General features: G+C 42.1%; 1 protein-coding gene across 3 annotated transcripts in view; it reads right to left on the minus strand.

Annotated features, from left to right (window-relative positions):
* Positions 1-1,548: 1,548 nt before the first annotated feature.
* STXBP4 (syntaxin binding protein 4) overlaps positions 1,549-18,613 on the minus strand; it is a 280,286-nt gene continuing 263,221 nt past the window's right edge. For all 3 annotated transcript variants that reach the window (XM_055388705.2, XM_063706252.1, XM_063706254.1), the window contains one exon: positions 1,549-1,871. In XM_055388705.2, the coding sequence (XP_055244680.2) occupies positions 1,824-1,871 (48 nt within the window). In that variant the 3' untranslated portion in view covers positions 1,549-1,823. The remainder of the gene's footprint in view (positions 1,872-18,613) is intronic.

Here is an 18,613-nt window from a genome sequence, read left to right on the forward strand (position 1 = left end):
GATTTAAATAATACAGAAGTTCATTCCTCTGACATGTGACAATCTAAGGGTAAGCAGCCCGAGGGTTTCCACAGTATCAGGAGCCACATTTCTTGTTTTTCCACCATCCCCCAGGGTTTGTCATCTACACAGCAGAGGGCAGCTTGCCACCACGTGGGTCCATGTTCCAGCCAAAAGAACTGAGAGAAAGGAAGAGAGGACAATCCTTTTCCTCTTGAGGGCACAACCTGGAAATTGTTCACCTCATTTCTGCTCATATTCCATTGGCCAGAATATGGTCACATGGTCAAAATTAGCTGCAAGGGAAGCTGGGAAATGTGCCTAGCTAAAACGGGGTAATTTTGTTACTAAAGGAAGAAGGAATAAATGGTTTCTGCTAGAAAATAACTCCTCTGCCATAGGAAACCATTATAAGGATTTGTGCACATGATACAATTTATTTGTCAGAAATTTTGTGACTGTTGGATATAAAGTGCACTGTGGAGGGTAGGCACAAGCATGGAAGCAGGAAGAGAAGCTGATGAATAAAGTGGCCTGGTCTAGGGTGTAGCAGCTGAGATGATAAGTGGTCTGATTCAAGATATATTTTGAAATGTACTTTCAGATGCCCTCAGCACACACACACACAACAATAATGGTATTAACACAAATTTAAAATGCAAACACCTAAGCAGGATTTTCTGTGGGGTGGATATGGAGTGTGACAGAGAAAGAGGGGTTGAGGATCTTTGGATGAAAGGCTTCTTCAAGTCACTCAGGGTTCAGCTCAGTGAAGTTTCCTTGATCCTGGTTCATGGCAGTCATGCTATCATATCATCCTGGTTTTTCTTCCTAAAACATATCTCTATCTGAAATTATCTTGCTTAGTTTTCTGTTTGCTTATTTTCTCTTCCCACTAAAAGATATGCTCCACTGAGTAGAAATGCTTTCTATCCTATTCATTATTCTAGTGTTGGCACCTAGAACAATGCCTGGCACACAGTAATATTAAGAGCCAACATTTGTAAGCCGACATTTACTTAACACTTGTTGAAGGGATGAATCAGTTAGATAACAGTTGGTGTTTCTGAAGATGATAAATGAATAGAAAGAAAAATTAAATGATATAATAAGGAAATAGAATGACAGGATCCAGAAATCTACATATTGAAGAGGCTACAATGTTTTTTAAAAATGATTAAATATTGACCAATGCTGTCACATTTGTGATGTTATTTATCTAGAGTTTACAGTCCACAGGTACCCTAGTAGAAAAATCAAGTTACTTTAAAAGAAGAAATGATCAGTCTGCTCTCAAATATCTCAACTCTCTCTTTAGCCCAGTAGATTTTTTTTAAAGGAATCCCTAGAGATTTAGAGGGAAAAGAGTACGACTCAAGAATTCTAAAAGCAATCAAATTGTCATTCAAGCATGTAAGAACTGTGGAAACATATCACTTGTACATTTTTCCTGGAATGGAAAGATATCATTAGGGGCCCTGGGCATGATTGTGATGTTGAGGCATATAAGCATTATTGGTGAGCATTAAAATATATTCAACATAAAATAAAGTCTGAATATTTTTAATAATTATGGTTGTAAAACATAAGGGAAATGTTACATTTCTTGTAAGAAAAGCTACACAATGTAAAATAATAATAGAAGATTAATTTGGCTGCTTTAACAGATACCAAATTCACACAGTTTAAACAAGATGAAGTTTATTTCTCCCTCCACAATGGTCTGATTATGCACAGTCCACAGCTGCTCTGGGGCTCCATGGTACTAGGCACACAGGTTTCCTCTCTCTTGTTAGTCTGCATCCCCTAAAGGGTGGCTCTCTTCAGCTTTGTTGAATAGGGTTCTCGACCACGTTCACTGGGTTCATGTTCTAGCAGCAAGAAAGGTTAGAAGGTGGAGAGGGAGCAGAAATTGAACACATCTCTTTTACTCACATCCAATTAATCATCCTATGACCACACTTAGCAGCAAGGAAGGCTGGGAAATGTGGTCTTCAGCTGGGTGGCACATGTCGACCTAAATCCTCTATGATTATAGAAGTAGCAGAGAAAAGACATGTGTGGGGAGGGAAACTATCAATCTTTGACATTCTACTTCAGGTGTTGTTGTGAGAATGAAATGAAATATATCAGGACACATGCTTAGTATTTGCCCCTAAATATGGTAAGTGTTCAGGGATAGTAGGTATTCTTTTTAAATGAAAATAACCTTATTTTTCATTATAGAAATGATACATGTTGGTTATAAAATATTCAAACAATATAAAGGAACATAAAAAAGTTAAGATCACTCTGAACCTCATCTTCAGAGTCAACCACTGCTAACACTATGCCCATATCTGATAATTTATCAAATGTGTATTTGAGTCCCAATATGTGATATTAGGGACATAATAAGACAAAGAGGCAAATATGAGCCTTCCAAAATTAGTCGATTTCCTTTTGAATTTATCTCATTGATATAAAACTATGAAAAAAAGAGTAACTCTTATAAATGTTTCAGCACTTAAAATGTATTCTCTATAGAGTAAATAGCTGGTATATACACCTGTTATTTCAACTATATTAGTTGTGTTATGTTTTTATGTTATGTTATTTGGTGCAAAAAATTTATGACAGTTTTATCTTCTTTGGGGACTGGACCATTAATAAGTATAAAGTCTCCCCTTGAGTTTGAATGTCTGATCTCAATATCACAACCCTTCCTTCCTTTCTTCTTCCACTTGTCTGGATTCTTAGGTTGATATATGAGTTTGTCCCCAAGCAGGTTCAGAACCTGAATAGGTTAATCTTTTTAAGGGCTCAATTTTCTTCTCTCATTCCCTTACAACAACCAGGGTACAGTTTACAGCCACCTGCTTTGTACTTACTAATCTTAGGTTCTATAAGAACCTGAGATATTTTAAACACTACATATCCTATTTGGATACATTTCCCCCACATTGAAAAAGATCGTGCCAAGTTGTAGCAGCAACTCAAATCTAGAGAGTTTGAGTTTTCATTAGATTTCAAGTGAAGCCATCAATTCACAGCTAATGTGTAGTTCAGAGGCATTGTACAGGGTTCCTTTGATGCCTTTGAAAATGTCACGTATACCTTAACATTTTGTGCTTCATCTATAGAGAAGCAGCCACTTCAGAGTTGGCATCTCTATTTACAAAGAGGCAAATATGAGCCTTCCAAATTTAGTCAAATTCCTTTTGAATTTATCTCATTAATATAAAACTCTGAAAAAAAAACGCAGTAAATCCTGGCTTGTTTACCTATTTTTTTCCTAAGAAAATAATAAAAATGATGCCTGTAACTATTTGAGGGTGCCCATTACGTGCCAAGCATTTCACATGTATCATCTCTACTCTGATCCTCATAGCCACCTGCCATATGAGTGTGATGACCACCATTGGGCAGGTAAGAGTACTGAAGGGAATGTCACAAGTACAGCTGCACACGTAGACTACCAGTGGCAAGAGGGAGCTGGGGGTCAAGCCTGTTCTGTTTCACTGCACAACGTCTGTTTGTTCCACTGCTCTAAGAGCTGGACTTCTGAAAGAAATGGGCAATTCTTTGTTTTACTATGTTTTGTGTTTTGAGTAATGTTTCCTCTTTTTCTATCCCTGGACGCTCTTTACTGGAGTCTAATAAGAACAAATTCCATATGCAGCTACAGAAATGCAAGCCTGAAGGAATGGAAGGCTAGAACCTGTTTTATTTACAGTTCGGCAAACAAATACAATTTGCTTAAATAAACCCACCAGGAGGGTTGGTGGAATCAAGTCTTTTGTTATTTTAGTGCTGTAATTCCAGAATGTACCTCGGTGATTTAAAAAAGAACACTGATATCAAATATTACTCTCTATTTATTGCAAATACCATACGAAGTTTTTGTTGCTGTTTACAATATGTAAGCTCCATAGCAAAACATTATATCTAGTTTCAGAAATGCTAACTGCATTTGGATCACAAAACAGGTAAAATTTTCTGGGGCACTTAATTGTGTTTCTCACAACCAGCTAAAACACTTAATATGTAACTTTGGGAAAGAAAGAGTTGTTTTTGTTTGTTTGTTTCGTTTTGTTTTCTTTTTTGAGATGGTGTCTCACTCTGTCGCCCAGGCTGGAATGCAGTGGCATGATCTTGGCTCACTGCAACCTCTGCCTCCTGGGTTCAAGCAATTCTGGTGCCTCAGCCTCCCAAGTAGCTGGGATTACAGGCGCCTGCCACCACGCCCTACTAATTTTTATATTTTTAGTAGAGATGGGGTTTCACCATGTTGGCCAGGCTGGTCTCGAACTCCTGACCTCAGGTGATCCACCTGCCTCGGCCTCCCAAAGTGCTGGGATTCCAGGCGTGAGCCACCACGCCCAGCCGAATTGTTCCTTTCAAATGCAGGTATATTTCCAATAATGTGCAATACAAGGTGTTTTGATATAACTGACTAAAAGGACCTGGGAGTGATTTAATGGAAATGAGGAAATGGTTAGACCAAACCCATAGCATTATATCTGTAGGACTTTTCCACAGATTCAGGCCCTCCTTCAGACTTACTGATTCAAAATTTTGAGTAGAGTTACAGACATGTGCTTTTAGAAATTTCAGGGGTAATTTTGATGCGCATCCCTGGTTACAAACCTCTGGGCTGGAGCCAGGTGTGTATCTTTAGTACACTGACTAGCAACAAAAAGATATTTTCTTTCCAATGCTGGCTGCTACTACAAACAGTTGTTCTTCCCTGTCTCTTTCCTCACTCCAAGAAAAAGGAATTTAGGCAATGAAATAAAGATGGGCAGATGTTCTCAACAATGGGCGATATGGATCATCTGATTCTCAAAGAAATATACGTTTCTTGTCTGCCATGAATACCTGACGCAGATGGAGCTTAATAGACACTTGCATGCTAGGAAAGGGTTTCGGGAATGATAAAGTTTCGGGAATGATAAATGAAGTTTTTTTGGGGGGATGGGGTGGGGGGACAGAGTCTCGCTTCGTCACCCAGTCTGGAGTGCAGTGGTGTGGTCTCGGCTCAATGCAACCTCTGCCTCCCAGATTCAATCAGTTCTCATGCCTCAGCCTCCCAGGTAGCTGGGATTACAGGCATGTGCCACCACGCCCAGCTAAGTTTTGTATTTTTAGTAAGAGACAGGGTTTCACCACATTGGCCAGGCTGGTCTCGAACTCCTGACCTCAGGTGATCCGCCCACCTTTGCCTCCCAAATTGCTGAGATTACAGGCGTGAGCCACCGTGCCTGGCTTCAGTTTTTACTAGCAAAGAAACCAAAATACTTTTTTTCCAATCAATCATATGGTGAATAGATGGACACAACATTGGAAATCATGGAGTCCAACTGTCTTATTTTACATTAAGAGAAACTGAGCCCAAAGTGGGGAAGTGACTTCTATGTCACACAGCTTTTTCCTGCAGTACAAACCATTCAATTCAATGGCCAACCTCAGAATGCAAACCAAGCTTTCTATTCGTTTTTGGAGCCTTGCCTCACTGAAATTAGAAAGAACACAGAAACAGCTGTTCAACCATGTCCAGAAATGAGATTCCATTCTTCAATAAAGCACCAAAACTTTAGCTAAGAAGTGTTAACGGAGAAAAAAAGATCAGCCTGAAACAGATTCTTCAGCAAAGTTGCCCATCCTCACGGAGGCTCACAAAGAGTGAAATAACCAAAGTTATCTTTATATTAGCTTTCCTGTCATCAATGTGAATTGTCCTTCCAGGACAGATATTTGAGAGTGGGCTTAGCCAAATCTTCATTACATGCTGTTTTTCTGGATCTGTTCTCAGAGAGGAGCTTTCCTATTCTCAATCTCTCTTCCTTTCCTAGCCCTTAAACAAAAACTTGGAGAACAGCATTTGTATCAAGGTAAAGATCTGGTATCAAATAATCCATATGATATTATTAATGCCTTGTTGGATGTTATCGACCGAATTGTGTCCCCTCCCCTGCCCCATTCATATGTTGAAGTCCTAGCTCCCAGTACTCAGAATGTGGCTATATTTGGAAATAAGGTCATTGAAGAGATACTTTAGTTAAAATGAGGTCATTGGAGCAGGCCCTAATCCAATATGACTGGTATCCTCACAAGAAAAGGAAATTAGGACAAAGACACATGAAGAGGGAAGATCATGTGAAGAAACAGGAAGAAGATGGCTGTCTACAAGGCCAGGAGAGACTAAGAAGAAACCTACCCTGCTGACACATTGATCTTGGACTTCTAGCCTCCAGAACTGTAAGACTATAAATTTCTGTTTAAACCACCCAGTCAGTGGTATTTTGTTATGTCAGCTCTAGCAAACTAATACATTGGATGTTTTATTCATTTGTTACGGATGTGAAATTTAATTCCATTCTTTAACAAGTGCATGCTCAAAATGGAGTGTCTGTGTCATCATTTTGACCCTTTAGTTAAAACGAAAACCTGGGCTAGGTGTGCTGGCACATGCCTGTAATCCCAGCATTTTGGGAGGCCAAGGTAGGTGAACTGCTTGAGCCCAGGAGTTCAAGACCCACTTGGGCAACATGGCAAAACTCCGTCTCTACAAAAAAACTTAGCTGTGTGTGGTGGTACATGCCTGTAGTCCCAGCTACTTGGGAGGCTGAGGTGGGAGGATTGCTTTAGCCTGGGAGGTCAAGGCTGCAGTGAGCCGAGATCATGCCATTTCACTCTATTCTGGGTGACAGAGTGACACCCTGTCTAAAAATAAATAAATAAAATAAAATGAAGACCTAGACATGGTATCAGGATGTCTGCATTGACAAACACCTGAAAACCCAATTCTAATAATTAAAGTAACAAATGGGATGCATTTAGCTCAAACAGCTCAAAGGTCAAGAGGGAGTACAGGCTTCAAGTGTAGTTTGATCAGGGTGTAGCTTCCTCTGCTTCTCCCTGTTTATCAGGTGTGTGTTTGGGTTGGGTCCTCTCAAGGTGGAAAGAGGGCATCAGTAGTTATACATGCTCTTCCATTCCTATCCAAGGAGAAAGGATGGCATCGAGTAACTATAACAAGTCCAGGCTTTCCTCTGATTGAACCAGTCATTGTTACACTAATAATAACAACAGTAACAACAACTAATACTTCATGTACTCTTAATATATGTCAGGCACTGTTCTAAGTGCATCTGCTGCATGAACTCTTTCAATCCTCATAAAAAGAGGAATGGTGGAAACAAACTAAATCTCCATCAACAGATGAATGGATAAAGCAAATATGGTATAGACATACAATGGAATTCTATTCAACCATAATAAGAAGGCAATTCTGCAATATAAAACGAGATAGATGAACCTTGCATACGTTATGCTAAGTGAAATAAGCCAGTCACAGAAAGACAAACACTGCATGATTCCACTTATCTGAGGAACTTAAAATAGTCAAGTTCAAAGACTCAGAGAGTGGAAAGGTGGTTTCCAGGGGCTGGGGAGAGGACGAAATTGGGAGTTACCAATTAGTGGGCATAAAGTTTCAGTCAAGCAAGATGAATAAGTTCTAGAGATCTGCTGTACAACATTGCACCTATAATCAACAATAATGTTTCACACTTAAAAAAGTTTAGAAGGGTAGATCTCATGTTAAATGTTATTATAATAAAATTTTAAAGGCAAATAAATAAACAGAAAACCCAAACAAAACGAAACAAAAAACAATGGGACCACCCTGATTTGTTAATTTGGTCAAGCCCAACCCCTGAACTGAGAGAGGAGGTAAGGCCCCCCACCAGCTGAAATTATAAGACTGATACACAAAGTGAAGGATAGATATTAGGAAAATAACCACAGTAAGAACTACAACCATGTGTTTGAAAAGTTATAACTCTGTTCCATGCTTCAGATTTCCTTAGTGATCTAGCTTAATACAGGCAAAACCAAGATACGTTCTCCTTTCATTGTCAACATTACTTACATTACCTTTCGTCACAAATGTTCTTTCTAATGTCACAGTATTGTTTTCTCCTTGCAGATACAGATGCCAACAGAAATTGAGTTAGGAAGCTTGCAGGCTTCCAGAAGTTCATCAACACCTGATCAGCTTTTCTGCTGCAAGTTAAAGTGACCTCTTAAGAGGGTCAAACCCTAGGTCCCTTTGATTCTGCTACTGTTCTGACATTTGCAGAGGGGTGTGAAAACCTCTTTGCTTGTTCTGGCTTGTGTGAGCTGCTTTATCTTTTACCCTAGACGTACAGTAAGAAAAGAGCAATCAGAGACAGGCATTTGGTGAGGCTTTAGTTTGTCCCACTTTCACTCCTGCCCCCACCTCCCACCTTGTCCATGTTAGGTGTTCCCTGTAAGAATGAAATGTACTGATCCGATATTTTCCCATTTTTAAACTTGAATTCAATTAGACTTTTGTCATGGGTCGTATAAAGCAGAAATGCATGTGTATTATGATTTCTGGCATATTCTAGTGAATCAAGTGTTAATGTCATAAGGCTTCATTGATTTGAAATAACGGGCAATTTACTGACTGAAGGCTAAATATTGGTACAAATGAGTACAACATATTTTTGAAAATAATTTGGCAATACTTTATCAAAAGTTACAAAATATTTGTATCTTTTATATAGCAATCCCACTCCTAGGGGTTATTAAAAGTGGAGGGGGGAAGCCTCATGCACAACAATGTTCTTTCAAGACTGTCTTAGAATAATATAAATGTAAACAATACATATTCTAACCATATGCATGGCTAAGACAATTATAGTAAAAACTTCTTAGAGGAAAATATTATGTAACTATTAGTTATTCCCTTTGTTTGGAACACTTTCCACCCCCTCTGCCTTATTTCTCTGCCAGCTACCTCCCACTTAGTCTTCAAGACTCAGGGTACCCACCACTGGGCTTATATAACACCTGGGCACACCTCTATTAAAACACGTATAGCCCACTGCATTGTAACCCATGATTTTGCCTGTTAGTGCCCTCCACTGGATTGCAACTCACCGAGGCAGAGTCTGTCATTTGTGCAACAAGTTAAAAATCAGAAAGCAATGGGGCAATAAATAAAATTATTTCTGATATATAGAATTTAGCTTCAGCTAATTCAGACCTGCCTTCGTTCCCTGCTCCCAACCCCCTCCAGCCTCCAGCAGCAGCAGCAGCAGCAGCAGCGCCCCTGAAGTCTCTTGTGGAAGGTGAGAAATCTACCGATAAGCTTTCTAGTAGGAGTGTCTTTGGGGAGGGAGTGAGTGGGAGATTAGAAATGGGGCCGGTGGAATATTCCTGCAAAACTCCAGGAACCATTAGCATTCCACTTCTTCTTACAAAGATTGTTTTCATGTCTGAGTTGCCCTATATAGTGCAGAAATTGAGAATGCAAACGTGCAAACGATCGGTGTGATCTACTGAAAGGCGATGCGCGTTCCCTTCTTGCAGGCAGAACTGCCTTAGGAAGCATGAAAGTGGACGCAGCCCTGTGCCAGGTGTCAGCGATTTGAGCTCGCTTCCCGGCCCCATTCATTTCCAGCCCGGCTCCCAGATACTTCCCGAGGCGCTCCCTTTTGCCCGCCCGACTTCTGAGCGCAGCGCTGGGGTGTGAGGAGAACCGGCAAATCCTCGCGGGCGCTGGGCGCTCGCGGAGCCGCCCGCGCCCAGCCCCGTCACGTTGGCTGCCGAGCGCATCCCGGCTGCGCCCCGGCGGGGAGGCGCCGAGGGTAGCTAAGGGGAGCAGGTCACGTGAGAGGAGGAGTCTGACCTACTTTCCAGGCGGTAGGCGCATGCGCACTTCCCATCTGCGCTCCGGCCGGGAGGCTCACGTGGAATCGCACGTGCCTGGTCCTGCAGCTAGGGGCTCCTGGCCGGGAGCGCGCAGAGGCGGGTCCGCGGTGGGACCCGCGGAGAGGGGCGCGGCGGGGCGGAGCGCTTGGAGACTCAGTCTGCGGGTCCCGCAATCATCATCCGTGACAACCACAGCCTCTGGAGAGCTGCTTAGACTCCCTGCGGGGCTTCCCACGAATTCATCGCATTCAACATTCGTGAATTCAGAAATTAAGACAAAGACTGCACCTCTGCCCTGTAAATCACCAGTTCCGCAACTCAGAATTTATCCTGCAAATGGGCTTCTGCTCCTGTGAAGTGAAGTCCCTGCAAGGATAATCATTACATCATTGTTGGACATCACAAACGGCCAGAAACAGTCAAAATGTCCAACGATAACACCGGTTAAATTCATAGAAACGTAAATTATGGTTGGGCCACACTTGAAGTTGTCTGCAGCTCTTAAAAACAAATAGACTCTGCTCTCTATAGACACTGATATGGAAAGACCTTCAAGATACATTATGTGATTTGTAAAAAAATGATGCAGAACAGTGTATGGGATGCTGACATTTGTGAGGAAAAAATTATATATGTATATATGTTATGATCAGACTAGTTCTGGAAAAATATATTGGATGACTGGGGGTGGGGGTCAGGGAAGACGCGAGACTCCATACTTATGTAACTTTTAAATTTTGTACCATGGATGATTAATCTTTTTTTTTTTTTTTTCCAAATAACATTTAAAAACAGAGTTATTTAGCACTTACCCTGTGCTGGGCACCAGCTTTTATGTAAATCATTTCCTCCTAGAAAGTTTGTCATGTACAGTATCTGCCGCATTTCCTGTTCTGTTCAGCTTGAATCTTAATGTCTTAAGCTTTCTGATACACAGTTGGGACGTTTTTTAAAATCCCGATATGAACAACCGAAGCCCTCCACATCTTTAAGATTCTTTTCAAGTTCTGTCTCTTGAGGGAAGGTATCTTAACCAAGAGGCTCTCAGCAACAAATACTTGCATAATAAAGCTGACACAGCAGTTTCACATATGTGATTAGCTTTTACTCTCCCGATTACTCTGTGAGTTTGTAGTGCAGATATTATTATCACTGTGGTTAGTACATATGTGCCGGTTATATTCGGTTGCAAGTTAACTGAAAGTCCAACTCTAAGTGGCTTGAACGGTAAAGCTCATTTAACTTCAGATTGGATGTTGGATTTCAGGGATACATCGATTTGCCTGCTAAACAATGCCATCAGGAACTTGTTTCTTTCTAATCTTCTGCCAAGGTTTCCATAGTGTCAGCTTCATCTAAAGCCGTGGGAGGCCGGGAGCCGTTGCTCACGCCTGTAATCCTAGCACTTAGGGAGCCTGAGGCGGGCAGACTGCCTGAGCTCAGGAGTTCGAGACCAGCCTGGGCAACACGGCGTAACTCCGTCTCTACTAAAAAATACAAAAATTAGCCAGGCGTGGTGGCTCACGCCTGTAGTCCCAGCTACTCAGGAGGCTGAGGCACGAAAATCACTTGAGCCTGGGAGGCGGAGGTTGCAGTGAGCTGAGATCCCAACTGCACTCCAGCCTTGGGGATAGTGTGAGAACGTGCCTCAAAAAGAAAAAAAAAAGTAAAGCTTTGGGAAAATCTCATTTAGTAAAAATGCTTCTTCCCAGAAGCAGCAAGTAAACATCCTCCCTATACTCGGTGGCCTCAAGTTGGGGCAAGTGCTCACACTTGAACTAGTAACAATAGCAGGAGAAGGAATTATGCCAATTCGTTTGTGTTACTCTATTAGTCCATGTGCTTTGAGGGGAGCTAAAGAAAAAAAAAAAGACAGCCTATGGATGGTGTGAAGCGACCACAATGCCTCTTAATCAATCATTACTGTCACTCCCACTGCTATTATTTCCCTCTTTCTGATGTGGCAAACTGGATGAAGTGATAGCTCTTGACTTCCTGAAGATTATGTAGGCAGTATACTTGCATTTTCCCTCTACTGTATACCTTCCCAGTGATGGAGTAAGAGCATGAACACATCAGAAAAGTCTATCTCCAATCTAGCAAAACAACTTGAGTTATAATGAGAAATCAGTGATACCATTATGGCAGAATTATATACAAGGAAGTGTGCAAACACCACATTTACGTTCTATCTCTTCATCTACCCATTGAATAAGTATCAAACTTCTACTGTCTGTGGAAGCATAAAGGCTCATACAGAAAAAAACAGCAGATATTCATGACCAAGCCCCTGAACTCAGAGGGAAGACAATCAAGTTAGGCAGGCAAGATAAATACTTGGGAAATGCTGAAATAATGATATGAGACAGCATGCAATTAAATGTCTACGAGGATGATAATACAGTGTGGCAGATGTTGAGAGCAGAGGCAGGGATTGGTTGAAAAAAAAATATAGCAAATAGGAGTGGGCCTTGAAGGATTGCTAAGGTAAGATACAATAAGCACCAGAGAAGGGAAAGGCTGTATAGATAGTTGGACAGTATGAGCCAAATAGTACAGGTGGAGGCTAGGCGTGGTGGCTCATGCCTGTAATCCCAGCACTTTGGGAGGCCAAGGTGGGCAGATCAGGAGGTCAGGAGTTGGAGACCAGCCTGGCCAACATGGTGAAACCCCATCTCTACTAAAAATACAAAAATTAGCTGGGCATGGTGGCGTGCACCTGTAATCTCAGCTCCTCGAGGAGGCTGAGGCAGGAGAATTGCTTGAACCAGGGAGGCGGAGGTTGCAGTGAGCCAAGACCGCACCACTTCACTCCAGCCTGGGTGACAGAGCAAGACTCCATCTCGGGGGGTGGGGAGTGGGGGAAGAGTACAGGTGGAAGTGAATTGGGTGTTCTCAAGATTAGAGAAAAGACCTATTGGCATGGCGGGGGGGGGACGGGTGTTTGTGTTGGAGGAGCAAGAAGTGATGCTGAAAATGTAAGAAACCAGGTGCCCCAGGCCCCACCACCCTGTGGATATAGATGCGTTGTAAGTATTTAAATTGCTCTGACTCTATTTCCACCTGCTCGTTGCTTCCAAGTCTCAACCAGTTAGAGAATACCCGAGGGTCTTTCACATGTGTTCACAGATCAGTCAGCCAGTTACTGTCACCCCACAGCATCTGCCGTGCTCTCCCTCTCCTGTTCTGCTCCCCCTAACTTCACCCTTTCCTAGAAAAGCAGGATGGAGGATGTCTCTCCACCACTCGGCTAGTTACATGAGAGGAGGGGGAAGAGTCAAGAATGATTCCAAGCATATCCACATTGCTGCCTGGTATGTCAAAATGAGACACATTATACACAGAACATGCCTGTAATTGGCATGGTCATACCGGAAGGAGAAGGGACCTCATCGAACACATTAGGTTTTAAAATATTTAAGTATTTAACAACCATCAATTCAAGGTTGAGGCATTCTCTCAAGGGCAGCCTGAGGCCAGTGCAGCTGCCAGGGTGGAAAATTTAAGAAGGCGCTCACTCTTGGGGTGGTGCAAGGGTGAACTCACAGGAATAATGTGCCATCGTATTTGTCTTGTGGTCTGGACAGGCCAAAACTAGAAACTTTAAAGTGTCCATCTGAAACTGTAAGGCCCACAGCTTAACAGTCTTAACAGTAGACAGAGATGGATTCATACCCCTGTATTTATTTGTCTGTGCTTCCTTTTTTTCCTTGTAAAAGTCTTTCTTACTTATCCTTCTTACTACAGCTCAAATCATACTTTAAACTTTGAGTTTTTAACTAGATGTGTGAATTTCTGTGAACATATATACTGTATATTCATTTGACGAACAAACATACATTAAGGATCTGAAAGGATAGATCAGGAGATTCATTAGTTGTTGGGTCTATGAAGAAAATAAACAAAAATCAACAAAAGTCCTATTTTCCAGGAGAACCCAGCCTAGTAGGGGAGGTAGTCTATAAGGAGAAGACAGCCAGTTGTGAATGTTTGTCAGGATGGGGGTCAAGGACCTGAAAGAGTGAATAGCTGTCTCTACCATAGTTGGTGGTAGATAGGAGGTAGCATCTTACTTTCATTAGCATGTGATACCTGAGCTGGGTCTTCAGAGGTGAGACCCCATAAGCCAGACATTGTACAGGCATTTGGGGGTAGAGAAAGGAGGAGTATTTAAATCCCAGATATAAAAAAACCTCTCACAGTTGGAAACAGGCCTGAAGACAGAAAATGGTGAAGGTCCTGAGAAATGGTCAACAAAAGATTCTACTCACTGTTATGAAGGAACAGGAGAATGGTCAAGGTGCCTGATGTGTGGAAATTGGGAGGAAGTTTTGGGCATGACGAAGCCATCCATTCCATAACTCTTGCTACAGAAAATGTAAACATTACCGGGCAGGGTGGAGCATATTTGCATAAGGAGACAAGTTTTTACAGGCCTGGAAACTCCCTTTCTCTTTCCCTTTTGATGCTAAACATTATTTGAAAATCTCTGATGGAGATAGTATGCCCTGAGACCAGTAGGTAGAAAAAGATACCGAAATGTCATGGTGATAGAGGAAGGGTGTGATTGGTATCAGGCTCTCAGTTGTCACTTGAGGATGAAGCATGTGTCTGATGGTGGGGCCATCTTATCATCAAGGGAGTATTGGCCAGAAATGACCATAACATTGGGAGCTCATAGGTGAGCATAAGGGACCCTTCCTTGTTTTCCCTTCCCCCACATTTTCTGGAAAACAAAACTTTGTGAAATGCTGTGGCAGGAACATCCACTGGTGAAGAATCTTTTGGAATATCAGGCCGGGCCTCCTGCTTTGGCAGTGCACTTCTAATGCAGTAGCTTGTTCTTAGATAACCAAGTTACTGGTATGTGTCAGTCAGCATAGGCTGGAGTGGGTCAGTCACAAAAAATCCAAATACCAGTGACTTGAAAGGGTAAAGATTTATTTCTTTTTAAAATTAAATTATCTATTTTGAAACAGAGTCTTGTTCTGTGGCCCAGGCTGGAATGCAGTGGCATGATCATAGCTCACTGCCGCCTCAAACTCCTGGGCTCAAGTGATCCTCCTATCTCAACCTCCCAAGTAGCTGGGACTACAGGCATGCACCACAACACCTGGCTACTTTTTAAGATTTTCTGTAGAGATGGAGGTTGTATTAGTCTGTTTTCATACTGCTATGAAGAATACCTGAGACTGGGTAATTTATAAAGGAAAGAGGTTTAATTGACTCACAGTTCCACATGGCTTGGGAGGCCTCAGGAAACTTACAATCATGGTGGAAGGCAAAGGGGAAACAAGACACATCTTACATGGCAGCAGGCAAGAGAGAGAGCATGTGTAGGAGGAACTGTCAAGCATAAAACCATCAGATCTTGTGAGAACTCACTATCACAAGAACTGCACAGGGGAAACTGCCCCCATAATGATCCAATTACCTCCCACCATGTCCCTCCCTCAACACCTGGAGATTATGGGGATTACAATTCGAGATGAGATTTGGGTGGGGACACAGAGCCAAACCATATCAGGGGTCTTGCCTTGTTGCCCAGGTTGGTCTTGAACTCCTGACCTCAAGCAGTCCTCCTGCCTCAGCCTCCCAAGGTGCTGGGGTTACAGGCATGAGCCACCTCACCTGGCCAAAGATTTGTTTCTTGTTCATACTACATACCCATTGCAGGTTGGTGCTCCATCTCATCATTGTTCTCACTTGAGGACTGAGATACAAGCTACAACCATTATTTAAGACATTGCGTGGCAGAGTGAAAATAGAGCACTGGAGGGTCCTGCATTAGTGCCTGGAGGTAACACTCATTGCTTCCACTCACAACCCATTGGCTAGAACTTGTCATGTAGTTCTTCCACACAACCACGGTGGTTGCATAAGTCAGCTCTACTGATGCCAGGAAGGAAAAGGAGCTGGAATATTTGTGAGCAGCTTCAACAGCTACTATGCACGTGACATCCTTGGCCTCAGGTTGGCTCACCAAATTCTGAGTCCAACAGGCAAGGAATGATATTGATGGTAGGAATAATAATAATAATAAATACTTTTTATTGAGGGCGTTCTATTCTATTAAAATAAAGCTAGACATTAGTCTAAGCATTTTCCCTATAGAAGCTTATTTAATTTTCCCAACCATTTTGGAGACAGAGGTGATCACAGAAAAGATCATTCTAGCATAGGGAGGAATGTAGTCTCTCAATAGGGAGTGTAGCCTTAGAGTCAGATTTCATTAACAGAAAAATAAACATTTTATAAACCAGGAGTAGGAAGTGGGAGCTATGAGTTTCATATATATTTCCACTTTCACTGCATAAAGAATTGATTCAGTGTGTAATAAAATCAGGAAAATATAAATTCAAGGTCACGAATAAATTAACTAGGACATTGTTTCTTGTACTTCACTTCCACAGTAATAATAGTTACTTTATTAATTTTTGCACATTTTATTACAGGCTTTCTTCATTCCAAGCAACCACAGGCTTTTCAAGGAAAATAGTGAGTACAATGTCTTCCTCCATATTGGCTCAGAGATCATCCCTGAAGGAACTACGTTAGGAGTGTGCTTACCATGACATATTGTTTGCAAAGCTCTAGCTGAGGGATATCTGGAAAAGGGGTGTGTGTGTGTGTGTGTGTGTGTGTGTCAGAGAAAGACATGAAAAGGAGTCCGGGGATGGAGGAGAGAACACGCATGTCTGTGTATCCCTAAGTGTGTTTTTCTTTTTACATCTGTATACCTTGCCCGACTATTCATTAGCAGCTCATTGAGTCCTTCTTTCATAGCTATTTCACAGCCTAGGGGGAATCACCTACCAAATATTTCTGAGCAATTGGTGCTGATTTGGAAAAATGTTTTCTGAATTGCACACAAAAATAGCGAGTAATATTAGCTAACATTTGAGACTTCATAACCAAGCACCTTGTTAATACGTGCATTATGTTATTCATCCTTGAAATAACCAGTGATGAGGTGAATACTATCATCTGCTCAAGTTGACACAAGACAAAACTGAGGCACTGAGGAGTGACACTGCTGTTCAACAGAGCAAAGAGCTTACTGACTCTGGAACCCACACTTGGGACCTCTGCAATATCTTGCCCTCTGGAGCTTTCCTATGGCCCAACTGAGTCTGGCATTCTGTGTTCTAACTCCAACCCAGCTTTACAAGCTTATTGTCCTCCACTCACTTAAACTTTCTGTTGCTGGCTGTTTGGCTGTTCCCTGAACTCCTCTAAGCTTATTAACTCAACTTTTCACCCACAGCTCATTCTGCCCTCTTCTGGAATGTCCTTTTTCTCTGACTGCCAGAGTCCCACCATACCTTCAGGCTCATATCAAGAAATGCCTTCTTCATAAGTGCCAACTCATCTTAACCATGTCTAACTATTGCCCTCTTTTTTCATCTTTCCTGTGGGTTTCGCCTCTGTCCACCCTATGCTGGAGGAGCATGGTATGTCATATGCCTAAGTTTATTCTTCAAGAACCTAGCTGACCAAGTGGTACACATGATAAGTGCTTGATGAATGAACAAAGGGGATATTTCTATAGGCCTGAGAAAATGTTAAATGGTTACACTGTAAAATGAGAGCATTATCTTCCCTCCTCTAGTATTTAAGGAAAGACACACTGTAAAACAGAAACTAATGAAAATAAAGCTTGTTATAGTTGACTTGAATATTCTTTGATCAAACCATGTTCTTCAGAACTTACTGATGTTCTAAAGGAAGTTTGATATAATCTGGTCATTCATCCATGTATTATTTATTAAGTGACTACTATGAAAACAAGTGCTGTTCTAGAGACTAGGGATCCAGCAATAACCCAACAGATAATAAACAAACAAGTAAGTAAGGAAATATATAGTATGTCAGATGGTAATAAGTGCTCTTGGGGTAGAAGAAAATAAAACAGTATGAACAGGAAAACCTGCGATGTAATTGTGTTTACAGTCATCAGATAAGCTCTAAGCAAGGAGATGACATTTGAGAAAAGAGCTGAAGTAAGTGAGGGAGTGAACTATGTAGAAATCTGGGAAGAGGGCATTCTAGGAAAGGGAACAGCAAGGGCAAAGGTCCCGAGGCAGGAGTGTGCTTTGTATTCAGGAACAACAAGAAGACCTGGGCGGGGGTGGGGGGGTTGCAGTTCAAGGCACAAGGAGGAGAGAGAGAGAAAAGGGGGTCATCGAGGTCATATGTTGTGGGGCTGGTGCAGATTAAATAGGGCTTTTTAAGCTGTTGAAGGACTTTGGCTTCTAGTGAGTGAGATAGAAGTCATGGAGAATGGTGAGCAGAAGAGTGGCATGATCCAACCTCCATATCAGAAGAGCCCCTCTGGCTGCTGCACTGAGAACAGACTGTAATGGGGCAAGGAGATGGGAAGACCAAGTAGTTGGCTATTGCAATAAACCAAAGGAAAGCTGGACAATGACTTAGTCTAGAGCAGTGGTTCTCAACAAAGGGCAGTGTTGCACCCCAGGGGACATTTGCCAATGTCTGGAGAGGTTTGGTTTGCCACAACTCGGGCTGGTAGGAAGCGGGTGCTGCTGGCGTCTAGTGGGTAGAGGCCAGGGATGCTGCTAAACATCCTCCAGCGCACAGAGTCACCTCCTCCAACAAAGACTTATCCAGCTCTAATGTCAGTAGAGCTGAGGGAGAGAAACTGGATTAGAGTGGTAGCAAATGGTGATGGTGAGAAACGATCAGCTTCTGGATGTATTTTGAAGGCAGTGCCAGTGCGATTTGTTGATGAACTGCAGATGGAGTGTAAGAGGAAGAAAGGAGCCAAGGGTGACTTAAAGTTTGTTGCTGGAGCAATGGAGAAAGTGGAGTTTCCATTAACCCAGAAGGGGAAGAGGCTGGGAGGAGCAGATCTTGGAAGCACAGC

Source organism: Gorilla gorilla, chromosome 4 (genome assembly GCF_029281585.2).
Source record: "Gorilla gorilla gorilla isolate KB3781 chromosome 4, NHGRI_mGorGor1-v2.1_pri, whole genome shotgun sequence".
Lineage (NCBI taxonomy): Eukaryota > Metazoa > Chordata > Mammalia > Primates > Hominidae > Gorilla > Gorilla gorilla.